The sequence below is a fragment of the Chiloscyllium plagiosum genome, unplaced genomic scaffold (genome assembly GCF_037043375.1).
Source record: "Chiloscyllium plagiosum isolate Xiang-an unplaced genomic scaffold, Cpla_swu_hap1 HiC_scaffold_2, whole genome shotgun sequence".
In the NCBI taxonomy this organism is placed as follows: Eukaryota; Metazoa; Chordata; class Chondrichthyes; order Orectolobiformes; family Hemiscylliidae; genus Chiloscyllium; species Chiloscyllium plagiosum.
This window is the reverse complement of record NW_028270140.1, coordinates 78,929,633-78,950,806: the sequence shown is the minus strand read 5'-3', so window position 1 is coordinate 78,950,806 and position 21,174 is coordinate 78,929,633. Positions and strand designations below refer to the sequence as shown.

Here is a 21,174-nt window from a genome sequence, read left to right as displayed (position 1 = left end):
GAGTTACATATATTAATAAACAGCACCTTGTGCTTTACAGACAAAAAGAACATAAAAAGTCACTGTACCCGTTTCAACTCAATTAAAACTAACGATGGCCATTTTGCTGTTTTGTTTCTCTGGGTAAAGTTTTGACCAGAGTTAACTTGCTTGGTTTAAAATTTAAATAAAGTCTGAGAGTTGCCTAGCAATTATTACTTGGTCAATTCTGCATGGCATTGCCTCTAGCTGAGTTCACTGGCCAATAAATCAGCACTCTCTTTTCAAATTGCATAGAAGTTGGTTTTCCTCTTGAATTGTTATTCTTGCAAAATTTCCTGATAAATGCAAGTGGTAGAGCTTTCTTGAGCAATACTCAAGTTCTGACTGACCAAACTCTTTGCTTGCCCTTGGTCCCATCCCCTTCCCTGGTGATCAAGGCCAGATCGTTTCTCTCGTTAACTCTTCTCCACCAAAAAGGCAAAAAAAGTTTATTATTTTGTTGTTAGATAATTTTAAAAAAATTCTTGATTTACAAAATTCCAATGTCACCATCTTGCTGTGGTGGGATTCAATCCCATGCTCCAGATCATTACCGTGGGGCAATAGCTTACAAAATGAGTGACATTATTACAACAGAATCGCCTCCCATCAGCTTTGCTGTGTGGCATTTTTAATGAATTTTTTAGGGCAGCACGGTGGCTCAGTGGTTAGCATTGCTGCATCATAGTGCCAGGGACTCAGGTTCAAATCCATCCTCAGGTGACAGCTGTGTGGAGTTTGCACATTCTGCTCATGTCTGAATGGGTTTTCTCTGGTTTCCTCCCACAATTCCAAGATGTGCAGGTTAGGTGAATTGGCTATGCTAAAATTGCCCATAGTGCTTAGGGATGTGTAGGTCAGGGGTAAATGTAGGGTTGGGGAATGGGTTACTCTTTAGATGATCGGTATGGATTAATTGGGCCGAAGGGCCTGTTTCCACACTGTAGGAATTCTATTCTAAATTATTAATTTATTGTTTTGGATTTGATCCATTCCTTGAAATGTATGTTTATTGTTGTGGAAAACAGAGCTTTCTGAAATTTTCTTATTGGCCCCATCAGTGAGACAAAAATTGACATCTCTTGCTTACAGAAATGTTGGACAAATCTGGCAGACAGTGAAATGGTTAGACAAGTAGCATTACACAGAAGTTCAAGGTGATATACTTCAGCAGGAAGAATGGAGGGGAGGTAGTATATCTTGAACGGAGCTGCAATAACAAAAAAGCCATGGGAGTGTTTAACTACCAATATTTAACTTGCAGCACGACAAGTTGAGAAGCTTGTTAGCTGTGGGTATATTAGTAGAGGAATAAAATATAAAACAAAGAACTCTTATGATGCAGTGGTAGTGCCAATACCTGTGGTCAAGGAGGCCCAGGTTCAAGCTGCACCTGCTCAAGAGGTGTGTAATAACATCTATGAACAGGTTGATTACAAATTATCTAGAGCACAAAAAGCAATTTATGTTATACTTGAAAGAAACATCGGCTAGGCTTCACCTGGAGTGCTGCGAGTTCAGTCTAGGTTCTGTGCATTAGGCTGGATGTTAAGGCCTTGAAGAGGATGTAGAAGATTAGGTAAAATGACAGCAGGTTCAAAGTAATTCATACACAGGAGAAGCCAGGGTTGTTTTCCTGACAGTAGAAAAGGCAATTAGAGAGTTCCAAAAACAAGCTATCATAGATATAATGGGCAGAATGGCTTCCTTTTGTGCAGTATATCCTATGACTCGAAAGAAGAAATATCATCATTTATGTTCCATCAATAAGGATAGAATAACATGTGAAACATAATTATTGAAGGATATAATTTTTGTACTTCGGATTTTATTTTGATATGTACTGTTTCTGGTTAATACAAAAACTGTAAATAAATTATTACAGTTTCAAAAGTGAACATGCATCAGTAGGCACAAAACTAAAGTTTTGCTGGATAGTAATTTCATTCAGGTCATGAGAAGTTCTGAGAAAGTATGAGTCACAAAATCATGACCACAGACATGATGCACATTCTTGAAATACACTGGCATCAAATTCCAAAAAGATCATTCCTCTTCTCTCAAATCCTGAACTTGAGCATCTTGGGGAAAAAAAAAGTAATTGATTTAAACATACATGAAGGCAAAACTAAAATGATATTTATGCGAGATACATGAAATGTATACGGATTTAACAAAATGTCACAATATGGGTGGCATCTCTCTTTCTACATACTCGCCCGGAGGTAGAAATTTAGAGTGTTAAGATTCAACACTTGGGTTTAGAAGGAGACAATATTTTGTTCCCTCTATTGCATTTATCCCTAATGTTTAGCATATGTTATATTGTTTATACATATGTATGTGTCAGATTTAGGCATTTATAAAATGACTGTACAATAACTTTTAACTTAAAATCAATACATGCTAATTAAATATTGCCTCCTTGAATGTTTGACTGATAATGTTTGTTTCACTTTATGTTATATCAACACAGCAGAAAAATACGAGTGTATCAGAATTTAAAACAACTGATAAATGTCAGAATCAAAAATATTCAGTTTTAAATTTTGCCTGCAGTTTGAGAAAATGGTAAATTTTATCACTATGTTAGCAATACATTGATATGGCTTTACATGTTTGACTTACTAGCATAAAGAATAGCTTCTAGTGCTGCGTGCTAATTACAATAAACTCGGGTGTAATTTTGGTGTAGAATGTTTCATTTGACTTAAATATTTCAAGACTACAATTACACATACAAGATAGGATCTAAGCACTTTCAGATATGTTAATTCACAATTTGGCAAATAATATAAGTAGATGCATAAACTTATTTTGGATTACAGAAGCAGTGTATTGATTTAAAGAAATATTTCCAATACAAAATAAAATAACATTGCTATTTTTAAATAAAAGTCCATTATATCAAATGCAATATGTGTAGTCAAACATCAAAGATTAAAATGATGCATAATCATGAAGCAAACAATGTTTAGAATGAATGTAATTATAATATATAATTTGTCTGATCTGTCACATATCCCATTCCATCAGAATACAATTTTTAAAAATTCAAAGTGTCTATCAACTGAATAACTCAATCAACAGATCATTTACTTGGATAATTTTGTGAACATATTAAACTTTACGATAGTAAACTAAAAATAATTCTCATAAAAGCTTCATTTTAAAATTGTGTCCTCCCCATAACAAATTATGAGCTAACCAATTTTCATTTGGAAATTAAAAGCAAAATGGTGAATCTGATCAAGTTTCTATGCAGAAAATAAAGTGATCCATCAGTCTCAATTCCAAGAAAAATAACTGACATCGAGAAGTACATTAAGAGTTTTACCCAATTAATTTGGAAATCAAGAATCCACAAAGACATAATCTGAGATTAAAATAAAACTAAACATCAAGTATCATCAATAATGATAGTATAAAGGATGATATTGCAGGCCTTATTGTAGTAATAAAGATTACAGAATTTTAAGAAATACCGGCAATCTAATCCAGTTTTCCAAATTTCATTAAGTTGCTGCATTGTGAACTTGGCTAACCTTTGAAGAAAGGTATCAGACTAAGTTAATTATCTTTGGTTAGAACTCATAGGATTCAGGATTGAAAATTCTAAGTGACTGACATATGTCATACAATTGTCTCTTTTGAGTTCCTTTTCAGCGGATGCAGACCAAGAAGTAATTGTTGAGAAGGTGATGCATCTGATGGCTTTGGTGTAAGCAGTATAATTCTTTGATTGGTTCGACGCCACTCATTGTACAATCGACAGTGATAACGGAATGAAACCTAAAGGGGTTAAAATAAATTCAACATAAAGAAGAGTCTCTCAGATGCTATAATAAGCCAAACTTGGAACAGTACACCGCTCAGAAAGCTTTTGGGAATAAGAAAAGTTTACTCCTTCATCCAGTTAAGGAATGATTTATGATCAAGGAACAACTTTCATTTATCCAGTAGCTTTAAAGTGGAAAAGCATCCTGAAGTACTTCGGTGTATCATAATCAGACAGAAAATGGAAAAAAAACACAAAAGGAAAAATATTGGGATAGATCTAAACAGATTCGCTAAAAAGGCAACTACAAAGAAGGAATTTTAGATCTTAAAAGGAGGAGATGGAGTGGAGAAGTTTTAGAGAGTGGTGGTGATGTTGAGCATGAGGATAGAAATTTTAAACTCAAAATGCATTCATTTGTCAGTCCTTAAGTGGGAAATGAGGATAACGTACTTCAAGGAATCTTCTGCCACAAAACTCTCCCATCTTCATCTGAAGGCTTTCACATTAATGTGACTTTTGTAAACTACCATAATGTTAATAGGCTGATTGCTAATCAGACATTAATTTCTTTTAAACAGTAAAGAATATTTAATTTATGAGGCAAATATATCAGCAAGCCAACTGACTTCTGTCGCATGGTTTGCAGACACAGACCAGGACAACTGCCAGGCAGAGTCACAACATTGCACACACACAGCGCATGGAGTCCTTAAAGATGAATTCGCTTAAATGCAAGATACACTCAACAATGATCAGATATTAAAACGTAAAGATTCTTCTTTCTGAGGGTTGTGAATCTGTGGAATTCTTTACCATGGAGAGCTGTTGAGGCTGGGTTACTAAGTATAATCAAGCCTAACTACTAAGGGAACCAAGGATTACATTGTATAGGGAAAAGGGAGGAAATTGGAGTTGAGGTTCATTAGATCAGACATGATCTTATTGAATGGTAGAGCAGACTACATAGGAGAAGAAATAGGCCATCTAGCCAATGTCTTATGATCTTACCAAACCAAATCTCTCAAAGCTAGAGCTTATATGAACATGGCAGCAAGAAGCATGCTATGTTTCTCATGTTATAAGCAGACTACATACAGACTGAGGCACAGCTAGAATATGGAAAAAATGCAAAGTATTTTGTGCTCTGTCTGTAACTTGGAGATTAATTAGTGGTTAGGAGGAACGTGGGGATTATAGTAGTGAGTTGAGAAGAGCGATGTTAGCATAATGATTTTAAACAAAATGTTATGAAACATAAAATGGTTCCTTGTAAACAGCCGCTGCAAATGAATGGTGGAAGAAATGGGAGCATATATTGATTCAAGGAAATCCTCCAAAATAAAGCACATTAATTGAGATAACAGCTGTCTCACAGCGTTTGCTTCAATACTTTTAGGGATGGGTGTAAAATATTATTGCCTTTATGTTCCAAATACGATGTTCCAAATCGTATGTTCCAAATACGATGGAATGATTGATGTAAATTATGTTTACAAGAAAACAATAATATGTACTTACTAAAGTCCAAAATAGATAAATAGTGAACAGTGCAGTGGTTAGTGCAATGAGTCCAACTGCTTCTAGTCGGCTGCTGAAGTGTAGATGATCCACGGCACCTCGCAAACACAGCCAGCCAGAAATTGTGGCTAGTGGGGTTATAAACAGGAAGCACACAATATCTCCAAACAAAGTCCGCTTCTCATGTTGTGGGCCTGGATTTCTTAACCACTGAATGGGATGATAGAGGAGAGAGAAGAAAAAAAATCAAAACCCTTAATTTTAAAATTGATTTCAGCAAATCAGTTGTTTACTTCCTTTATTCAGCCTTCTAACAGATAACATACAAACTGAAGAAAACAATGATGTATTTGAAATATAAATGCAAAATACTTCCATACTGCACAACGCAATACAGCTCCTTCAATTCACCTAAAGCTACTAGAAACCTTAATAAATATTAATTCATTAGTTCAAGCTTCCTTTCACGAAGGCCTTCATTTTTATTTGTGGATCCACAATCTCAATCCCACTCTAAATAGAGCTACATAGTTTTTGAGCTCAATTCCATGCGAGCAGCTTAACTGCATTTCGATCCTTCATGTATAGATGTCAAATAAACCTTGAAATTTTGCAGGTGTTGGAAATCTAAAACAAATACAGAATTCTGCAGTAAATCAGCAAGTCTGGCCTCATCTGTGGAGAGATTAACAGACTTAAAATTTCAAGTCCAGTATGAACCCTCATCAGAACTTCTTCAAAACTCTAGCTCAGAGTCAAGGAATACCATCTCAGAGTAAATGCAGGTGTTCAGGTCGGATAGGAGAAGGATTTCTTCAGAAGGTGATGCAAGTTTAGGATTTTTCTGCCACAGATGTCTGTGGAGGCTCAAATCAATGACAATATTAAAGATTGAGATCAATAGATTTCTATAAATTAAAAACATCAGGAATATTGCAGAAAAATATTCAAGTAAAAGCTCAACAATGATCTCACTGAACGGTGGAGCAGACTACAAGGACTAAATAGCCAACTTCAATTTCTATTTTTCATGTTCCAGTAACAGCATGACAACTATATCTGCTCGGTGCTACCAGTGAGCAGAATGAAGGATGCTGGGTAATCTAAGAGGGAGGAGGGGAAAAATTGTGGCAGTAAGAGCTGCTCCCTTTTGGACATATTTTAGGTGCTGGAGGAGATTTTCTCAAATTCCAGGAGCAGCAATTACTGTTTTATATACCGTCGCATTGTTTTGGAACTTTGGGGGACAAAAGATCAAAACAATGGCACTTTGAAAAGGAGGAAGACAGACAAAGGCAGTGACCACATGGTCAGAGAAAGAAACATGTGTCAGATACAGCTGTGAATCTGCACAGTTACTGCCTTTGCTGTTTGCTTTCAAGTATCTCTGGACACTGGAGTGCATTTAGCAAAAATGGACAAGCAGCGAAATTCACAGCTCACCTTGGAGGAACCTGTGTTTGACAGCTCACAGTACAGGAACAGATTAGTGCAAAGTTTTTGAGTGTAGCCTTGCTGTAAATCTACAGTAGCTAGTACAGTGGGTTCTTTCTTCATTATATGTTTTCTTGAAAACTGTCTCTAGATTAATACTTATAACAAATTTTAAAAATATAAGTCTAGACTGGAGCAGTATCTTTTTAGGACAATAAGAAAGTGCTATTTTCTGGGTTTGTAGATTGTGAAGGAGTAAAGATGGCCTTTGGTAGAGTAATGTGTTAATCCTGTCAATTATAGAAGTTTAGGGAAAGTTGCCATTTTACTGATTATGTCTGCAGCAAGTGTCATTGGTTGCGAATCCTATCAAATCGCATAGATGAGTTGGAGCAGCAGTGAGAGGCAATGAAGAATTTACAGGAGCTAGGGGGTGTGATGGATGGAAGCTATAGGAAGGGAGATAAAGATGCAGATACAGTCAGACAGATGGGTTAACTCCAGGAAAGGTAAGAGGGGTGAGTGAGTAGAGCAGGAGTCTCCTGTGGATATCCCCATTTCAAACAAGTATGCTGTCTTGGCAAATATAGGGTTGATGGACTCTTGGGGGAATGTAGCATGAACAGCCAGGTTTCTGGTACCGAGAATGGCTGTATTGTAACGAGGGGTATGTTGGGTTCCAAACAGTCAATAGTGATAGTGGTCTCTCTAGTCGGAGACACAGTCAGACATTTCTGTGGCCAGCAGCGAAACACCAGAATGGTGTGTTGCCTCCGTGGTGCCAGAATAAAGGGTATCTTAAAGAGAGTGCAAAATGTTCTCAAACGGGAGAGGATCCAGAGGAGGTTGTTGTACACGTTGGAACCAAATGACATAGGAAAGGAAAAGAATGAGATTCTGAAAGGTGAATGTAGAAAGTTCGGCAGAAATTTTAAAAAAGGAGGTCCTTGAGGGTAGTACTATCTGGATTATTCCTGGTGCTATGAGCTAAGAGGATAGAGCAGATAAATGCGTGGCTGAGGAGTTGGTGCAGGGGATAAGGATTCACATTTTTGAATCATTAGAATCTCTTCTGGGGTAGAAGTGACATGTACAAGAAAGATGGGATTGCACCTGAATTGGAAGGGGACTAATATAACCGCAGAGAGATTTGCTAGAGCTGCTCAGGAGGATTTAAATGAGTAAGGTAGGGGTTAGAGCCGTGTGACCCAGGGAGATAGTGAGGAAAGAGATCAATCTGAGACTGGTACAGTTGGGAAAGGGAGTGAGTCAAACAGTCAGGGCAGGCAGGAACAAAGCAGAGAACAAGGTAGGAGAGACAAATTAAACTGCATTTATTTCAAGGAGAAAGTGAGGACTCCAGATGCTGGAGATCAGAGCTGAAAATGTGTTGCTGGAAAAGCGCAGCAGGTCAGGCAACATCCAAGGAGCAGGAGAATCGACATTTTGGGCATGAGCCCTTCCTGAAGAAGGGCTCATTGCTCCTTGGATGCTGCCTGACCTGCTGCACTTTTCCAGCAACACATCAGCTCTGCATTTATTTCAATGCAAGAAGCCTAACAAGAAAGACAGATGAACTCAGGACATGGGAACATGGGACTGGGATATCATAGCAATTACAGAGATGTGGCTCAGAGATGGACAGGACTGGCAGTTTAATGTTCCAGGATAAAAATGCTATTGGAAGAATAGAAAGGGGGGCAACAGAAGAGGGGGAGTGGCATTTTTGAGAAGGGATAGCATTATGGCGATACTTAGGGAGGATATTACTGGGAATACATCCAGGGAAGTTATTTGGGTGGAACTGAGAAATAGGAAAAGGGATGATCACCTTATTGGGATTGTATTACAAACACCCCCAATAGTCAGCAGGAAGTTGAGAAACAGACTTTTAAGGAGATCAGAGTTATCTGTAAGAATGATAGGATGGTTATGGAAGGGGATTTTAACTTTCCAGACATAGACTTGGATTGCCATAATGTTAAGGGTTTAGATGCAGAGGCATTTGCTAAGTGTGTACAGGAAAATATTGATTCAGTGTGTGGATGTACCTACTAGAGAAGGTGCAAAACTTGACCTACTCTTGGGAAATTAGGCAGGCCAGGTGACTGAGGTGTTAGTGGGGGAGCACTTTCGGGCCAGTGACCATAATTCTATTGGTTTTAAAATAGTGATGGAAAAGGTTAGATTGGATCTAAAAGTTGAAGTTCTAAATTGAAAGGAAGCCAATTTTGACAGTAATAGGCAAGAAATTTCAAAAGTTGATTGGGGGCAGATGTTCGCAGGTAAAGGGACAATTGGAAAATGGGAAGCCTTCAGAAATGAGATGACGAGCGTCCACAGACAGTATATTCCTATTACACTGAAAGGAAAGGCTGATAGGTATAGGGAATGCTGGATGACTAGAGAAATTGAGGGTTTGGTTTAGACAAAGAAGGAAGCATATGTCAGGTATAGACAGGATAGATCGAGTGAATCCTGAGAAGAGTATAAAGGCAGTAGGAGTATGCTTAAGAGGGAAATCAGGAGAACAAAAAGGGACATTAACTAGCTTTGACAAATAGAATTAAGGAGAATCCAAAAGGTTTTTACAAATATATTAAGGACAAAAGGATAACAAGGTAGAGAATAGGGCCCCTCAAAGATCAGCAAGGCAGCCTACATGTGGAACCACAGGAGATTTGGGAAATACTAAATGAGTAATTTACATCAGTGTTTACTGTGGAGATGGACATGGAAGACAGAATGTGGGGAAATAGATAGTGACATTTAAATAAGTATCCATATTACAGAGGTGGTGATCTGGACGGCTCCAAATGCATAAAAGTGAATAAATCCACAGTTCCTGATGAGGTGTACCTTGGAACTCTGTGGGATGCTAGGAAAGTGATTGCTGGGCCCTTGCTGAGATACTTGATAGTCACAGGTGAGGTGCAAGACGACTGGAGATTGGCTAACGTGGTGCCACTATTTCAGAAAAGTGGTAAGGAAAAGCCAGGGAACTATGGACCGATGAGCCTGACATCGATGGTGGGCAAGTTGTTGGAGGAGCAGAAGAGTTGACGTTTCAAGCATAAGTTCTTCATCAGGAATGAGGAGGATAAATGGGAGGGGGTGGGGCTAGGGAGAAGGTTGTTAGGAATGTGATAGGTAGATGAAGGTGGGGGTGGAAGTGATATGTTGGAGAGGAGGGTGGGGCGGAGAGGAGGGTGGGGCGGAGAAGTGGGAAAGAAGATGGACAGGGAGGACGCTACATGCTAATTAAAAGGCGGTTGACATAAAAAGTTACGTGGGATGTGTTGCCTAAGCTGAGTTGAGCTCATCTCTGACATTTACTTTGGGGTGCTGGAAAGCCACCCAGGTTAATTCCAAACTTAGGCTGAATAAAGTTGGGCATTTGGAAATTGTGATTCCAGAGATATCTGCAAGCCTTTTGTACTTTTACAAAAATGTCAAATATTGTATTGCTCTCATCTATCATTTGTCAAGAGGAATCACTACTTATGGCACTTTGATCAGCTGTTGAGCTAAAACCAGACATTTTGAAAGTCAAGTGGCAACACTTTATTTATTTACAACAGCCATTACTACCTGTTTGCCTCATTTCATAACATCATTGCCTTTTTTTAAAAAATCTCTTAACCTCCCAACCTATTCTTCTTTGTTCGATTTGATACATCCTATTTTTCAAGAGCATAAAGTGCATCTCATTTCTAGCTGCCTCCAGTCTCAAACAGGAACACTGGACTCAAAAAGTTGTTTGCTTTTCTCTGTACAGATGCTGCCAGTCCTGAGTTTTTTCACGGTCCCCAGTTTTTATTATCCCCATTCCTAAACGGAAATGTTCCTCCACATGGAGGGGGCAAGATGAGGTGATGAGAAGTGGAAAGAATTAGCCACTGAACCTGCATATCCTCACATTTCAACTACATTTCAAGTTAATTTCCAATGCTTTCTCACAGCACTCGCCACCTCTGTAGTTCTCTCATGGTTTTTCAAATGGAAATTGACTGTTTTTCTTCTTCATGTGTATATATTTCTGCTTCTCAACAATCTTCCTTATCTTTTCCTCTGAGACACTTCTGGTTTCTTTCCTCTGTCCCAGAATATTTTTTTCACCTCTGTCCACAGCTTACTATTTTTCGCTTTCTGAATCTGAGACTTTCTCAGTCTGTTCATGTATCCTGCACATTGGACTGCCATTCCAAAAGCTATCCATATGCTACAAATTGACATTCCTCTTGGCTCATTGAAATATCAATGAGTGATGCAAAATTCTCTGGTAGCTAAAATTTCATGTTTCGCCTGAAGCAATAGTTTCACCTTAATTATTCTACCAAAATTCAGTCAAACTTGAATTTAGCTATTAAACCTCCTCCTTTACTCCCAGAAAAATAAATCTTATCGTTCATGCCACACAAGTGCCAGGCAATAGCAAACTCCAACAAAACAAATGTAGCCATCTCATTTAGTATTCAATGGCATTACTGTCACTGACTCACATGGACAACCAGCGAGTTACCACTGACCACACAATGAACCGGACCAGTATTGTGGGTACAAGAGGATTCCACTGCCACCATTCACTCAGCCAACAAGTTCTAATCTAGCTTTCAGAGAGAGAGCAGATGTACTTGTACTAGCTCCCCAAAGGTCATGGTAGCTTTGTTTGACCAATTGCAGTTGTACTTTTGGCTATTCTGAAATAAATCTTTTTGTTATTGAATAACAGTGCTTCTTGGGGAAAAGATTGTGGCATGTATCCTCTAATTAGAGAGATCCAAGACAAAGCAATGACAAAAGAGAATTGATGGCAGCAAGCTGCATTAACCAACCCTTACTCAATACCACAAATCAATAAATGTAGTAGATAGAACAAGTTACCATGACTGGTCACTTTGGGAAAATGGTTGTGGTGGTGCAGTTCAGGTTAGTAGACACAGAAGAAAAGACGAACATTCAAAAAGCGTGTTTGCCATTTTACCAGAACTATCATCTTAAGATGACACAGACATTTAGTCAGTCAGCAGCTGAAATATGATTTTCAACAGAGTGATAACAACAGCCTGTGAAGGGGGAGAAAACATCCATTTTACCCGGTAAATGGGAAAATCCTATGAGAAACAGTGTATATTTTGATTACTGCCTTTCAAGTCGGAGATCCAGGAATCAGTTAGGTCAGGGAGCATGGAGTGATGGTTGAAGATGAATTGGTGAAGGATACGATGTACACCACATAGTTTTGGAGGAATTAAAAAGAATGAAGGTTCCAAAGATGACATTGGGATTGTAGTTTATAGGTGCCAATAGGCATGGGTAAATGTTTGACAGAAAATACATGACAATTTGTCAACATCCATGATTTAAATGTTGGAATCTCCATGACTATGAACGAGCTAGATGGGAGAGAAAGGCTGATACCAAGCTAACTCATGCTACTTAAAAACTTTGCTCTTGGAGAAACCATCATCTGATCCCTACAAAGTTGAGCCTATAGATTCAGCCAAAGCATCAATTAGTTACTCATAAGGCAGACTTTGAACTAGATGTTAAACTCATCAGAAATCATGTTATTGCCTCAGAATTTGCTACTGTTGATGGCCCAGTCTCAATGTTGTAGAGAAATTTTCATACCTCAGTACAGTGCACCCTGGATACCACTATTGACTCAGAAAGCTCTGGTCATGATTGGAAGCAAAATGTTATTAGGCTAAATTTAACCACTACCAAGCCATTGTCCTTCCTGCCGAGCACTAGGCACAGAATCCTGGGTGAGCTACAGGTACCACGTTCTTCTTTTCTACGTCTATTTGTGAAATAAGGATGTGACTGGCAAGGCCAGCTTTTGTTGCCCATTCTTAAATTGCTCTTGAACTGAGCGGCTTACTGGGCCATTTCAGAAAATAATTTAAAGGCAATCGTAATGCTGTGGGTCTGGAGTCACATGTGGGCCAGGCCAGGCAAGGGTGGTGGATTTCCTTCTTTAAAAGGCCATTTGTGAACCAGAAGAGTTTAAGATTTCACAGCCACCTCGACTGCAATGAGCTTTTAATTCCAGATTTATTCATTCGTTGAATTTAAAGTATTGCTTGATCGTACAGAATTTAAACATTGTTAAAAGGCGACAGGCAGCTTGAAGCTTTTAATTTTGCACTCATCAGAACCAGGACATAAGAAGCAGACTTGAACAAAGGGACACCATTTTAGAAAGCATGAGGAAAGGGCTGATTGATTGGGCCATCATTGGCATGGAGATGCAATAAATGCAGTTACCCATCTATCTTAATTCTCAGACTCGGCTTGGTCTGCTTGGTCCCAGGTTTCCACGGGGTTACCGCAGCGACTGGCTATCAACAGGACACATTTTGTTACTTTCTGCCTACGTGAACCAAGGTTCTGTGTATTTATATGTGTATCACACTGTGAACGTGACTGATGATTTTAAAAAGGAGTTTATCACAAGTATGATCTTGGACAGGCAGTATTACAAGGTTGAAGAAGATAGCAAAGACAAAATGGGTTTAACTAAAGATGAAATAGGTTACAAAAGTCATGATGAATTGAAGACAGAAACTGAAATGGAATGGAATTGGTATCCGGAGTGTGTCTGTTGTTGGTACAAAAGAAAATGCCTTTGGCCTCATGTTAAATTGGAGGAACTTGCAGTTAATTCAGGATAAGGTGTCAGACAAGCAGACTGATGAAATAAAGGGAGCAAAAACTCAAGAGAAATGGGGAACAAGTACAAGCTGAATGTTGTCGACATACATAGGAACCTGATTCACGCCATTGGTTGGTGTGACCAAATGGTAGCATGTAGATAAATAAAGGGAGTGGCCAAAGAACAATCCTCAGCAACTCAAGTAATAACGATAAAAGAGAAAGGAAGTTAATTTAGGGCATGTTCTTGCTAAAAGAAGAGTCAAGTGAGACAGTATTACTAAGCTAGGGAGAGGCAAGGCACTGAAGGACCAGGGTGCTTCTGGTAGTCAGTCAGCATAGAGATGGATGAGATGGGACAATCAGAGAAAGTCTTTTCATGACTTTGATTAGGGCCATTTCAGTGCTGTAGCAGGACTGGTGAAGGGGAATGCAAGATTGACTATGGAATTGGTAGCTCACAATAGGTTCAAGGACTTGGGAAGTCAAAGGTTGGAGATGCAGTTCAGAAAGTCAGAGGAATATAGTATGCTTTCTTTTTAAGTAGGGAGTGGTGATTACAGTTTTAAAAGAAGGTGGTGGGTGAAACAGTGACTGTTTTAATGTCAGCTATTATGGGGGCTAGGAACAGGATTTAAATGGTTAGAGGTGTAATGGGAATGGAGTCCAAAGAAAAGCAGATAGAAGTTGCAAATATAAAAGGTTTTATAGGCTGGGACAAGGGAGTGGGGTATATAGCAACGTCAGCTGAACAAATTGTCTCAATACCAGCGAAGAAATAATAAGTGGGCTCTTCATAATTGCTGAAGGAGCAGATGGGAGAAGGAAAGATAGAGGCTTTAACAAGATAGCATGCATTGCAGTAAAGAAACCCAGGCAATAATTCTAGATATCCAGGATGTTCCTGGGGTAGTGAGCAGTTTTGACATGAAAACAAGGTCTGGTGAGGCATGATATAGTCCAAAAAAACAAATGACACATTTCCCCCTCTTTTCACATACAAATACTTTCTCACCAACCTGTTCAGAGATGTTATTATTCACCTCTAGTACAGGTGGGACTTGAACCCAGGCCTTTTGTGCCAGAGGAAGGTACGATACTACTGGATCACAAGAGCCCTCTCTTTCATTTGTAATCTTAACTATTAGATAAACATTTGTGTAATACTGGATAAACATTTTCAAACATCTCTTCTGATTGGCACAGTTCAGAAACTTTTTGGTAATAAATAGTCTTTCAGTACAAAATCAACCAATGTAAACCTGCATTCCAGTATTTTCTGTTTTAGAGATGAACAAAAGGCAACTTTTAAAAAAGTACATAAAGGAGCACTGTTTTGATGAGTAGATCATGCTGAGAATAAAAGTAATGATTTTAGAAGAGTTATAATGAAACAATGCAAATATTTATTTAATGCTCATTATTATACAGCTGCATTCTTAGGAGTCAGAGAAAAATAAAATTTGCATATATACTTTCTACATGTAAATATTGGAACAAAAGCGAAGACTGAAGGCCTCTTAATAGGCCATGAGAGAAATTTAAATTGAGAGCTTTATTTTAGAGAATGAGAATTCACAGGGAAACTGGCTGTTCCTGATTGTCCTGCTTAGATAATGGAAATAACTATCGAAAAACTCTGAACCATGTGCTCATTAAAGTGATGGATAATCAGACTGAGCAGGAAACACTGTCCTTTCAGGCCCAGTGTAATTATCAGATTTAGCTCAAGTTAAACAAGGAATTAAGCTTCCCCTACTTTACCTCAACAGGAAATGAGACCAAACTGGAGAACTCGTCCTTGAAAATAGCTCTGTGGCCGATAGATAAACCACCTAGGATTTACGCAATCATACATTTTTTTAAAAAAAGATGTGTAAATTATTTGTCTGGAGCTATTTTTGGTGTCCCAGTTTCTGCAGACAGGAATGACATACTGACCTCTATTAATGGTCTAGGTTTACGCTCCACTGAAAACTTGAAGTGGCAGAGTTCACAGTAACTGGTGTTTGAAGATGAAAGCCAATGCTCTAGGCAGCTTCTATGAATAGTTCCTAGAGTTCCTGTACATTCACAGGGGGAGAGCAGATCTTCCTGATTGCTGCCTTCATGGCAAATCCGGCACATAGGTCGGTCATGGAGGGTGCTGCAAACATTAAAAGGTTCATCAATGCCAGCTTCAAAACAATAGAGAGGATAGCCAAAATGACAGGCTTTTATTAATATCAAAACTGTTTTTAAAATAATTTCCCAGTACTAAAAGAGTACATAGCAGTATAAAATCCAAATTATAATGCAATTAATTAGATTCTAATCTGTAGCACCGAACACAATTGTCCAAAATAATTGAAGACAACGGACATTTAAAAGAATGAGAGGATATTTCAAGTATTTCTTCTTTCTTCCTTAGTTAAAGCAAAATGTAGCTTCTGGAAGCTGAACCTGAGGACTGAAATGCTTCTTCTTTACCAAACAACTGAATGAGTATGGTGCTGGGGCTCTGGATTAGAAATTAATTACGGTGAGGGATGCTATTATGATCAGTTTAGTTTAAACAGTTTTCAGTACAAATGTGATCATAGAAATTTAAATTAAAAAGGTGGCAGAAAGTGCACTTGGAAACAAGGTTTTTAAGCATATGAATAATTCAGGACTCAAATGCTGCATTTGTTAATCTCTGGAATATGGATTTAAATCATTGCAGACTTTTATTTTGTTAATTTGTTTATGGGGTCCAAGCATCAATGACAAGGCCAAAAGGTATTTACACTTTAAGGGGTGGTGAGAAGCAGTCTCCCTGAACTGCTGCAGTTTATCTGCACGTGGTAACTCACAGTATTATTGTGGAAGGAGCTCCATGACTTTTGTATGACCCAGTCAAGAGTGAAGGAGTAGTAATACGGTTGTAATTTCAGGTCGGAATTGCACACAGTTTACAGGTAAACTTGCAGGTGGTAGTGTTCCAATCCATTGTTGTGTGTGCCATTTTAGGTGGTGGAGGTGATCATTTGGGAAGGTACTGTTGATGAGTTGTGTAGTACATCTTGGATATGTTAAACACCGTATATCAGTGGTGAACGGAGTGAATTTTGAAGATGGTGCATGAAGTGCTGATAAAATGAGTTGCTGTGGATGTTTCTTGAGAATTGTTAGAGATGTACCCATCCAGGTATCTGGAGAGTTTTTTAAAAAAATTCATTCATGGGGATATAGATGTCACTGCTTAGGCCAGCATTCATCAGCCTGAGGGCAGTTAAGAGTTAACCACTTTGCTGGTGTCACATGTAAGCCAGACCAGGTAAGGATGGCAGTTTACTTCTTTAAATGACATTAGTGAACCAGATAGGTTTTTCAGACAGTCGATAAATGGATTCATGGCCATCATTTGACTCTTAATTCAAATTTTTATTAAACTCAAATTACCACCACCTGTCATGGTGGATTTTGAACCCAGGTCTGCAGAACATTACCAATGTCTCTGGATTAACAATCCAGTGATAATACCACTAGGCTGTCACCTCCCTAAAGTATTCCATCACACTCCCAGTTTTTGCCTTACAAATGTTTTACAGGCTTTGTGGTGAATGAGTTATTTGCAGAATTCCCAACGTCTAACTTGTTCTTATAGCCACATAATTGATACGGCTGGATCAGATAAGTTTCTGGCTTGTGGTAACCCCAAGCATGTTAATATAGTGAGGGATTCAGCAAATAGATTAGATTAGATTCCCTACGGTGTGGAAACTGGCCATTTGGCTCAACAAATCCACACCGACCCTCTGTAGCATTACTTATCCCCTACGTTTATCCCTGACTAACGCACCTAACACTATGGGCAATTTATCGTGGCCAATTCACCTGACCTGCACATCTTTGGACTGTGGGAGGAAACCGGAGCACCCGGAGGAAACCCACGCAAACACAGAGAGAATGTGCAAACTCCGCACAGACAAAATTGAACCCAGGTGCCTGGTGCTGTGAGGCAGCAGTGCTAACCACTGAGCCACTGTGCCAAGACCCATAATCTTGCTACTGAAAACTAAAAAAGGGGAGATGGCAATTGATTGGCATTTGTGTGCACTGGATACTACCTGCCACTATCAATCTCAGACTGAATGTCATCCAGTTCTCTGTGAATGCATGCACTGACAATTTTCAAATCTGAAGGCTTGCAAGTGATACCTAATACTGCAATTAACTCCTTTTCTGGTTTTATAATGGAGGAAAGATCTTTGATGAAGCAACTGAAGTTGGTTAGGCCTAAGACACTACCCTAAGAAACCCTACAGAGATGTCTGGGGCTGTAATGATAGTCCTCCAATGCAGCAATCTATCTTTGTACCAGGTGTAACTCCAACCATAGAGGCATTCGCCCATCTCCAAACTCTGACTCCACTTGACTTCAATTTTAATCAAGTTCCTCATTTCCACATTCAATTAATGTCAACTACAGTCACTTTCACCTCACTTCTGAAATTTAGCAATTTTGTCTATGCTTGCACAAAGGCTGAAATGACATCTGGTGGAACACAAAGTTAACAGTAAAAAGCAGTTTATTATGAGAAACCAGACAGATTGCAACAACAGCTTCCCAAAGGTGATTAAGAATTGGCAATAAATAGCGCCTTGCCAATGACGCCCACATCCAGTGATAGACATTTTCTTTAAAAAATTGTTTTATGACACAGCCGAAGACATCTTCCCTCACTTTGCTGATGGAGAATAAACTGATGGAATCATCTAATTTGATATACCCTGTATTTTCTTAGAAAATTCAACAATGCCTCACTTAAAGATATGGTTGCATTCCTGAAAAATCGTGACTTTAAATTCTATGGCAACCCAAGATTCACTTGATGTTAGAAATGGAATTAGGTTCCTTCAGACATTTCTGACTTGGATAAAACAGTGCAGTAGTTGAAAGACTGTGCCATACTTTTGCAGTATTATGTACTAGCTGAAAAAACTTGCAAAACAAAATAAATCTCTAAACATAAAAATATCTGTACAGTTTGGTATTTTAGAACCTTTCTCAGCAGAAACTAAACAATAAGTTGAACTGGTGTACATTTTAAAATGCATGTATTCATTAAAAAGAAAACAATGCAAAATGTCCAGATTACAGAGGAGGAAGTGCTGGATGTCTTGAAGCGGTTAAAAGTGGATAAATCCCCAGGACCGGATCAGGTGTACCTGAGAACTCTGTGGGAAGCTAAAGAAGTGATTGCTGGGCCTCTTGCTGAGATATTTGTATCATCGATAGTCACAGATAAGGTGCCGGAAGACTGGAGGTTGGCAAACGTGGTGCCACTGTTTAAGAAGGGTGGTAAAGACAAGCCAGAGAACTATAGACCAGTTAGCCTGACCTCGGTGGTGAGCAAGTTGTTGGAGGGAATCCTGAGGGACAGGATGTACACGTATTTGGAAAGGCAAGGACTAATTCGGGATAGTCAACATGGCTTTATGCGTGGGAAATCATGTCTCACAAACTTGATTGAGTTTTTTGAACAAGTAACAAAGAAGATTGATGAGGGCAGAGCAGTAGATGTGATCTATATGGACTCAAGTAAGGCATTTGACAAGGTTCCCCATGGGAGACTGATTAGCAAGGTTAGATCTCATGGAATACAGGGAGAACTAGCCATTTGGATACAGAACTGGCGGAGTTGGGAGGTCATGTTGCGGTTGTACAGGACATTGGTTAGGCTACGGTTGGAATATTGCATGCAATTCTGGTCTCCTTCCTATCGGAAAGATGTTGTGAAACTTGAAAGGGTTCAGAAAAGATTTACAAGGGTGTTGCCGGGGTTGGAAGATCTGAGCTACTGGGAGAGGCTGAACAGGCTGGGGCTGTTTTCCCTGGAGCGTTGGAGGCTGAGGGGAGACCTTATAGAGGTTTACAAAATTATGAGGGGCATGGATAGGATAAATAGACATAAATAAATGTTTTCCCTGGGGTCATGGAGTCCAGAACTAGAGGGCATAGGTTTAGGGTGAGAGGGGAAAGATATAAAAGAGACCTAAGGGGCAACTTTTTCACACAGAATGAGCTGCCAGAGGATGTGGTGGGGGCTGGTACAATTGCAACATTTAAGAGGCATTTGGATGGGTATATGAATAGGAAGGGTTTGGAGGAATATGGGCCGGGTGCTGGCAGGTGGGACTAGATTGGGTTGGGACATCTGGTTGGCATGGACGAGTTGGACCGAAGGGTCTGTTTCCGTGCTGCACATCTCTATGACTCTTTGACTCTATAAGTAAAGAAACAGACTACAATATATATATATATAAATAGTTAATGAAGTTTCAGTTCACTAAGTGGCAGAAACTGGTTGATGCAGGCAGAATCACCTGCACTAACAAACTTCTGTCACTAGGTGAGCCTGGGACTCAAGTACAACTTCAGAACAAAGAGTCAGGAGAAAAGTCATTTTAACTTTGTACACCCCAGTCCAACACCGGCATCTCTGAATCATGACTTCTCCAAAGGTCATCCTTCAGCTTTTGAAGGGAAAATAGCCCCTTCCATAACCACCCTAACATTCTCACAGATAACTAAGATCCCCTTGCAAATTTGTTGCTCCATTTCCTGTTCACTATTGGGGTGTCTATAGTACAATCCCAATAAAGTGATCATCACTTTCTTACTTCTCAGTTCCATCCAAATAACCTCCCTGAATTAACTCCCATGAATATCCTCCCTAAGTACAGCCGTAATGTTATCCCTTATCAAAAATGCCACTCTTCCTCCTCTCTTGTCCCCTTTTCTATCCTTCTTTTAGCACTTGTGGCCTGGAACATTAAGTTACCAGTCCTGTCCATTCCTGAGCCATGTCTCTATAATTGCTATGATATTGCAGTGCAATGTTCCTAACCATGCCCTGAGTGCATCTGCCTTCTGTTAGGCCTCTTGCATTGAAATAAATGCACTTTAATTTATCAGTCCTACCTCATTCTCTGCTTTGTTCTTGCCTGCCCTGACTGGTAGATTTGGGAAAAGGAGAAAGTCAAACAGTCTCAGCCTGATCTCTTTCTTTCATCATCTCCCTGGGTTCCACACCCTCCACCTTACTCGTTTAAATGTTCCCGAGCAGCTTACGTAAATCTCCTTGCCAGTATATTAGTCTCCTTCCAATTCAGATGCAATCGGTCCTTCTTTTACAGGTCACTTCTACCTCAGAAGAGATTCCAATGACCCAAAAATGTGAACCTTTATCCCCTGCACCAGCTTCTCAGCCACACACTCACCTGCTCTCTCCTCCTTACACTCACTAATCAGAGTCATGAAGCATGAAAACAGACCCTTCGGTCCAACTAGTCCACACAGACCACATTCCTAAACTAAATTAGTCCCACATGTGCCTGCATTCGGCCCATATCCCTCCAAATCTTTCCTATTATGTACCTGTCCAAATGTCTTTTAAATGTTGTAACTATACTTACATTCACCACTTCCTCTGGCAGTTAATTCCAAATATGAACCACTGTGTAAAAACGTTTGCCTCTCACGTCCTTGTTAAATCTTTCTCCTGTCACCTTAAAAATGTGCCCCCAGTTTTGAACTCCCCAACCTTCAAGAAAAGACTCTTGCCATTCACCTTATCTATGCCCCTCAATTTTATAAACTTCTGTAAGGTCACCCCTCAACCTCTTATGCTCCAGTGAAAGTAGTCCCAACCTATCTTTATAATTCAAACCCTCCATTCCTGGCAAGGTCCTGGTAAATATTTGCTGAACCCTCTCCAATTTAATAATATCCT

The 21,174-nt window shown here is 39.2% G+C and overlaps 1 protein-coding gene across 6 annotated transcripts in view; it reads right to left on the bottom strand.

The window, feature by feature from the left end:
• Positions 1 to 1,829: 1,829 nt before the first annotated feature.
• The window catches only part of LOC122560854 (E3 ubiquitin-protein ligase MARCHF3), a 117,498-nt gene continuing 98,153 nt past the window's right edge, over positions 1,830 to 21,174 (bottom strand). For 5 of the 6 annotated variants that reach the window (XM_043712026.2, XM_087997972.1, XM_087997978.1 and 2 more), the window contains exons 3-6: positions 15,356 to 15,560; positions 5,321 to 5,530; positions 3,661 to 3,813; positions 1,830 to 2,102 (exon numbers count right to left, since the gene is read on the bottom strand). In XM_043712026.2, the coding sequence (XP_043567961.1) occupies positions 2,082 to 2,102; positions 3,661 to 3,813; positions 5,321 to 5,530; positions 15,356 to 15,560 (589 nt within the window). In that variant the 3' untranslated portion in view covers positions 1,830 to 2,081. Of the gene's footprint in view, positions 3,814 to 5,320; positions 5,531 to 15,355; positions 15,561 to 21,174 lie in introns of all 6 variants that reach the window. The other variant, XM_087997965.1, reaches the window with a different exon arrangement.